At 57.5% G+C, this 7,819-nt stretch overlaps 1 protein-coding gene across 1 annotated transcript; it reads right to left on the reverse strand.

Annotated features, from left to right (window-relative positions):
- Positions 1-1,028: 1,028 nt before the first annotated feature.
- LOC311327261 (protein ELFN1-like) lies at positions 1,029-7,589 on the reverse strand (the record flags this gene model as incomplete). Its single annotated transcript, XM_084460294.1, has 5 exons — positions 1,029-1,485; positions 2,177-2,298; positions 2,386-3,796; positions 4,397-4,540; positions 7,213-7,589. The coding sequence occupies 5 exons, from the start codon at positions 7,587-7,589 to the stop codon at positions 1,029-1,031; spliced, it is 2,511 nt and encodes an 836-aa protein (XP_084316420.1).
- Between the last annotated feature and the right edge of the window lie 230 nt (positions 7,590-7,819).

Genomic DNA, 7,819 nt, shown 5'->3' on the forward strand with positions numbered 1-7,819 from the left:
TATGTATGTATATGTATATTTGTGTATATATGGGTATGTGTGTATATGTGTGTGTATATGTGTGAGTGTATATGGGTATGTGTGTATTAGGGGTGTAACAATATATCGCGATACAGAAACGTCACAATACGTATCGTCATGGTGAAAACAATATGGTGATATGTTTATTGTATATCAGTGAACGCTGGCTACACAACGCTGGTAACAAACACGTCTTTTGTCTCTAGGCCTCCATGATATTACAACAGTTAAGCTCTAAATTCACAAAGTGTATTGGAGTAGAAATGTGGAGAAATGCACTATTGGTGTGAACAGCAGCGCTACTGCAACGCTTCACACCTGCCCTTAGTGGATCGTATCGTATCGTTATCGTCATCGTCAACCCAATATCGCGTATCGTATCGTGAGATGAGTGTATCGTTACACCCCTAGTGTGTATATGTGTATGTGCATATATGTGTGTATATGGGTGTATATATGTTTATGTGTATATTTGTGTGTATGTGTGTGCATATGTGTATGTGTACATATATATGTGTGTGTGTGTGTGTGCGCTCAGTATCTCTCCGCCTACAGCTGGTCTCTCCCGGCCCTAGGCCTACAGCAGGTCTCTCCCGGCCCTAGGCCTACAGCTGGTCTCTCCCGGCCCTAGGCCTACAGCAGGTCTCTCCCGGCCCTAGGCCTACAGCAGGTCTCTCCCGGCCCTAGGCCTACAGCTGGTCTCTCCCGGCCCTAGGCCTACAGCTGGTCTCTACCGGCCCTAGGCCTACAGCAGGTCTCTCCCGGCCCTAGGCCTACAGCTGGTCTCTCCCGGCCCTAGGCCTACAGCTGGTCTCTCCTGGCCCTAGGCCTACAGCAGGTCTCTACCGGCCCTAGGCCTACAGCTGGTCTCTCCCGGCCCTAGGCCTACAGCTGGTCTCTCCCGGCCCTAACCCTACAGCTGGTCTCTCCCGGCCCTAGGCCTACAGCAGGTCTCTCCTAGGCCTACAGCAGGTCTCTCCTAGGCCTACAGCAGGTCTCTCCCGGCCCTAGGCCTTCTGCTGGGCCGACACGCCCTTCCAGTAGTCCAGGATGTCGTGCAGGTCCTCGTCCTTGGCGAACTGCACCTTGCGCCTCAGCGCGTGTCCGGCCGCCACGTACTCCTCGGCCTGGTGGCGGTGGCGCCGGCGGTGCATCTTGAAGCGCTCCCAGAGGCCCAGCGTGGGCGTGCAGGCGGGCGAGCCGGCGCTGGAGCTGGAGCTCAGGCTGTGGTAGTGGGGGGACCGCTGCCCGTAGGAGGACAGGGGCTCCAGGGCGGAGGCCGGGGGCCGCGCCAGGCGGGGGTCCTCCCGGGGGTCCGGGCCCAGCGGGGGGCCGGGGTAGGAGTGCCGGTGCTCCTGGTACTGACGCATCCGCTGGGCCTCCGCACGCAAGATGGCCGCCACAGGGGTGATGGTGAGGATGGAGTCACTGGCGCCACCTGGAGGGGAGGACTGCTCAATGAACCTGGACGGGACGAGGAGAGGAGGAGGAGGAGGAGGAGGAGGAGGAGGAGGAGGAGAGGAGGAGGAGAGGAGGAGAGGAGGAGGAGAGGAGGAAGAGAAAGAGGCTGGTCAGAGGATGGTTCGAGTCCAGCATCAATTTTATCAAATGATATATATGCAATTTATAAATCTGTATGTTCACCTGTTAATAAATGTGTAAATGTGATATGGCTTTGTCAATATATATGAAAAATCTTCCTTTGAAATCTGCTTCACTATGGAACTACAATAGCAAACTGCCACAATAGAACAGGAAATGGATGGATAAGGAAGAATCATGATGACCTTCAGAAACAAAGATGGCCACAACTCAAGCAAATATGGTCACAACTGATGTCCCATCAGTAAGTTACCGAAATAAAAGCCATAATTTCAAAATAAAAGTCTCCACATAAGTTAGGTTTTTCTGGAAAAATAGCAAAATAATCACCAATTCTCAAATGAAAATTTACCTAGCTTAGAGTTATTCTATCAAAAAAAATCTTTCATATTTGGATTCCTCACTAAAAAACAGGAAATAGACACCCCTTTTTATTTTATAAAAAAAAAAGAAGAAAAAAGTATGACCCGCCCTGACACACACACACACCATACACGCACACACACACACCATACACGCACACACACACACACGCACGCGCACGCACGCATACCTGCTGTCTGGGGCTGAGGATAGAGGGGGCGTGGCGGGGGGGTGGTAGCCCCCGTCCGACCTGAAGGAGCTGGAGGAGGAGCTCGGACGCATGGTGGGCGGGGCTTCCATGCTGTGGTGCCGCTGGATCGGGTGTTGGTAAGCCCCGCCTTTATACACCGGAGACAGGAAACCACTTCCTCCTCCACTTCCTGTCCCGCCTCCCCCTACTCCTCCTCCTCCCCCTCCCAACTTTCCAGTCTGCGATTGGTCGGGGATCAGCATCAGCTGCGGGTCGCGGCCGGGTGCGGAGGGGGAGGAGCCTGGGGGGTTGACCACGCCCCCGGAGCCGGCCTGGAAGGAGGTGGACTCTGACTTGAGCGCGTCGATGCAGTTGTTGATGATCTGGTTGACCTTGTCCACCTCCTTAGCGATGGTGCAGATCTCCGCCACAGAGCCCTGGGGCTGAGGGGACTCTCTCTCCCTCTCCCTCTCCCTCTCCCTCTCCCTCTCCCTCTCCCTCTCCCTCTCCCTCTCCCTCTCCCCTCCTCCCCGGACGTCCAGGTAGCTGGCCTTGCTCTTGGGCGTCTCAATGATCTCCTGGATGGTGTACTGCTCCAGCTCCCCGCCCAGGTAGGGCAGCCTGGACAGGCTCTCCCCCGCCGACAGGCTCTGCTTCCGGGCCAGCTGTGCCAGCGAGCCGCCCCTCCCCGCCGCCTCCAGCTCGCCCAGCCCGCCGTACTTCAGCTCGATCAGCGTCCGCTGGATGCGTTCCATCTTGCGGCGCTTCTCGCGCCGGTGGCGCCGCCTCCTCCGGCAGTGGCAGGCTGCGCCCAGGAGCAGCAGCAGGCCGAACAGGCAGCCCAGGACGCCCATGATGTGGTAGGTGGCGGAGGCCTGTCCGGCGGCGTGGCCGGGGCGCGGGGGCTTGCCCCCCACGGAGAGCGTGACGCAGGTGTGGTTCTGGCGCAGGGCGTGGCGCACGGAGACCACGCAGTAGGTGTAGGGCGTGCGGGCGCGCAGGTCCCGGAGCTCCACCTCCTGGCTGTGGCCGTGCAGCTTCTGGATGTCGGTGAAGAAGCTGTTGTTGTAAAGTACCAGGATGTACATGCGGCGGTAGGGCTGCGGGATGCGCACCGACAGCACGGCGCCCGTGGGCGTCACCTGCTTCACCCTCACCTCCGGCAGCTGGTCCGCATCCCCCGGGCGGGCGGGGCTGGGGCTGGCCGCCCCCTCGTCGGGGACGACGGCGCCGACGGCGGGGGGGAGGAGCCCCGAGCCGCAGTCGTCCAACGCGCACGGAGGAGGAGGAGGGGCGGCCCCCGGGGCGCGGGCGGTGGGGTCGGATTGGCCGACGGCGAAGGGGGAGGCGCTGCTGCCACCGTCGTCGGCGCAGACGGCGCTGAGCATGCGCAGAGCGCTGCGCTGGGCGGGCCGGCGGGGGTCCGGGCTCAGCAGGGGGTAGCCGGAGAAACCGGCCGGGGCGTCGCACTGCATGCGCTCGCTGGTGCGGTTGGGGAACAGGGAGAGCCAGCGCAGGAAACCCAGCAGCTCGCAGGAGCAGTTGAACGGGTTGGTGTACAGCTCACACGTGGTCAGCTTGGACAGGCCCGCGAACACCGAGCCATCCAGCTGCTGGAGCCTGGGACGACAACAACAACAACATCAACAAAAACATCAACAATACCACAACATCACAACTACAACATCAGCAACAACAACACTACCACAAAGATTAAAAACAATGGCAGCAACACAATAACACAGCACAACAACGACAACAAGAACAAGAACAACAACACCACAACAAAAACAACACAACAATAACAACAGCAACAACAACAACACAGCACACTTTAATTTGACAGCATTTAGGCTGCGTCCACCAATGAGCTGTATGTCACTAAACGGAGCAAGTTAAGATAGCTAGCTAATGTTAGCTAGTGCTAACGTTCGCTGTCTTGCCAAAAAGTAACCGCTCTTTATTTGAGAAAAGCCTTTTACAGCCCTTCAATTATTTTTATCCAGCTGAAGAGTTGCTATAGCGCTGAAAAGCACTTGGAACACAGCTCTCATCTCGAGAGCTCCTTGTCCGTGTGTAAACAACGACAAAACAAGGAGAAAACAGCTCACTGGTGTACACAACCTAAAAGATAATAACAACACAACACAACTTCCAACAAAATAATAACAAACAACAGCATAACAACAAAATAAGAGTGTCACGCCCCAGTAGCAGCACCTGTTCATGGAGAGGTCGATGTTCTCGATGTTCAGGCACTCCTCAAATGTGTTGGGGCTGACGGTCTCGATGAGATTGGCCTGCAGGTACAGATACTGCAGCCTCCCCAGCCCACGCAGTATACCCTCCGTCAGGTTCCTCAGTCTGCACACACACACACACACACACACACACACACACACACACACACACATAGTATACCCTCCGTCAGGTTCCTCAGTCTGCACACACACACACACACACACACACACACACACACACACACACAGTATACCCTCCGTCAGGTTCCTCAGTCTGCACACACACACACACACACACACACAGACACACGCATAGTATACCCTCCGTCAGGTTCCTGAGTCTACACACACACACACACACACACACACACACACACACACACACACACACACAGTATACCCTCCGTCAGGTTCCTCAGTCTGCACACACACACACACACATAGTATACCCTCCGTCAGGTTCCTCAGTCTACACACACACACACACACACACACACACACACACACACACACACACACACACATAGTATACCCTCCGTCAGGTTCCTGAGTCTACACACACACACACACACACACACACACACACACACACACACACACATAGTATACCCTCCGTCAGGTTCCTCAGTCTACACACACACACACACACACACACACACACACACACACACACACATAGTATACCCTCCGTCAGGTTCCTGAGTCTACACACACACACACACACACACACACACACACACACACACACACACACACACACACACACACACAGTATACCCTCCGTCAGGTTCCTCAGTCTGCACACACACACACACACACACACACGCACGCACACACACACACACACACACACACAGTCTAACCTCCCCCAGTCCCTCTGTCCTACCTGTTGAACCCCAGTCCCCTGTCCCCTGTCCTACCTGTTGAACCCTAGTCCCTCTGTCCCCTCTGTCCTACCTGTTGAACCCCAGTCCCCTGTCCCCTGTCCTACCTGTTGAACCCCAGTCCCCTGTCCCCTGTCCTACCTGTTGAACCCCAGTCCCCTGTCCTACCTGTTGAACCCCAGTCCCCTGTCCTCTGTCCCTCTGTCCCCTGTCCTACCTGTTGAACCCTAGTCCCCTGTCCTACCTGTTGAACCCCAGTCCCCTGTCCCCTGTCCTACCTGTTGAACCCCAGTCCCCTGTCCTACCTGTTGAACCCCTGTCCCCTGTCCTACCTGTTGAACCCCAGTCCCCTGTCCCCTGTCCTACCTGTTGAACCCCAGTCCCCTGTCCTACCTGTTGAACCCCTGTCCCCTGTCCTACCTGTTGAACCCCAGTCCCCTGTCCCCTGTCCTACCTGTTGAACCCCAGTCCCCTGTCCTACCTGTTGAACCCCAGTCCCCTGTCCTCTGTCCCTCTGTCCCCTGTCCTACCTGTTGAACCCTAGTCCCCTGTCCTACCTGTTGAACCCCAGTCCCCTGTCCCCTGTCCTACCTGTTGAACCCCAGTCCCCTGTCCTACCTGTTGAACCCCAGTCCCCTGTCCTCTGTCCCTCTGTCCCCTGTCCTACCTGTTGAACCCTAGTCCCCTGTCCTACCTGTTGAACCCCAGTCCCCTGTCCCCTGTCCTACCTGTTGAACCCCAGTCCCCTGTCCTACCTGTTGAACCCCAGTCCCCTGTCCTACCTGTTGAACCCCAGTCCCCTGTCCTACCTGTTGAACCCCTGTCCCCTGTCCTACCTGTTGAACCCCTGTCCTCTGTCCTACCTGTTGAACCCCTGTCCCCTGTCCTACCTGTTGAACCCCTGTCCTCTGTCCTACCTGTTGAACCCCTGTCCCCTGTCCTACCTGTTGAACCCTAGTCCCCTGTCCTACCTGTTGAACCCCAGTCCCCTGTCCTCTGTCCCTACCTGTCCCTCTGTCCCTCTGTCCCTCTGTCCTCTGTCCCTCTGTCCCTCTGTCCTCTGTCCTACCTGTTGAACCCCAGTCCTCTGTCCCCCTGTCCTACCTGTTGAACCCCAGTCCCTCTGTCCTACCTGTCCCCTGTCCCCTGTCCTACCTGTTGAACCCCAGTCCTCTGTCCCCTGTCCTACCTGTTGAACCCCAGTCCCCTGTCCCTCTGTCCCTACCTGTTGAACCCCAGTCCCTCTGTCCTACCTGTCCCCTGTCCCTCTGTCCTACCTGTTGAACCCCAGTCCCCTGTCCTACCTGTTGAACCCCTGTCCCCTGTCCCTCTGTCCCTCTGTCCCTCTGTCCCTCTGTCCCCTGTCCTACCTGTTGAACCCCTGTCCCCTGTCCCTCTGTCCCTCTGTCCCTCTGTCCCTCTGTCCCCTGTCCTACCTGTTGAACCCCTGTCCCCTGTCCCTCTGTCCCTCTGTCCCTCTGTCCCTCTGTCCTCTGTCCTACCTGTTGAACCCCAGTCCCCTGTCCTACCTGTTGAACCCCTGTCCCCTGTCCTACCTGTTGAACCCCAGTCCCTCTGTCCTACCTGTTGAACCCCAGTCCTCTGTCCCCCTGTCCTACCTGTTGAACCCCAGTCCCTCTGTCCTACCTGTTGAACCCCAGTCCCCAGTCCCTCTGTCCTACCTGTTGAACCCCAGTCCCCTGTCCCTCTGTCCCTACCTGTTGAACCCCAGTCCCTCTGTCCCTACCTGTCCCCCAGTCCCTCAGTCCCCTGTCCTACCTGTTGAACCCCTGTCCCCTGTCCTACCTGTTGAACCCCTGTCCCTCTGTCCTACCTGTTGAACCCCTGTCCCTCTGTCCCTCTGTCCCTCTGTCCCCTGTCCTACCTGTTGAACCCCAGTCCCCTGTCCTACCTGTTGAACCCCAGCTGCAGCACCTGCAGGTTGTACTGGGCAGAGAAGGCCCCGTCCTCCACGTAGGAGATGTCGTTCTTGGTGAGGTTGAGGTAGGTGAGGTTGGCGAAGCGGCTGAGCGCGGCGTACTGGACGGAGCGGATCTTGTTCTCGTTGAGCCGCAGGTCCACGATGGTGCTGTTGATGTGCGCGGGCACGGCCTCGTAGGGCGGCTGGTTCTGGCTGCAGATGGCGAGCCACACGAAGCCCTTCTCCCCCTCGATCAGCCAGCAGTCGCCCTCCGCCCCTGGGGGGGGCCCCGGGGGCCACAGCAGCGCCAGCCAGAGCAAGGCCCCGCCCCCCGACCACCACGCTGAGCCCAGCCGCCGCGTCGTCATGGCGATCTCCGCGGAGTATGGGCGCGATGGCGGTTTCTGGTTGTTTCCGTTACTACGGTCACTGCGGTTACTGAGGGTCCACCCGGCTCACCGGCGGGACTTGTGCTGATTGGACGAGCCTGTGGCGTTCCTGACAGGGGTCACATCCGATTGGCTCTGTGGGGATGTGGGCGGGTCCTTTTTCTTCCCTTCTGATTTGTTAGCGCTCATTTCCTCTGTGGCTGTTGGCA

This window comes from Borostomias antarcticus (assembly GCF_949987555.1).
Source record: "Borostomias antarcticus genome assembly, chromosome: 31".
Taxonomy (NCBI): Eukaryota; Metazoa; Chordata; class Actinopteri; order Stomiiformes; family Stomiidae; genus Borostomias; species Borostomias antarcticus.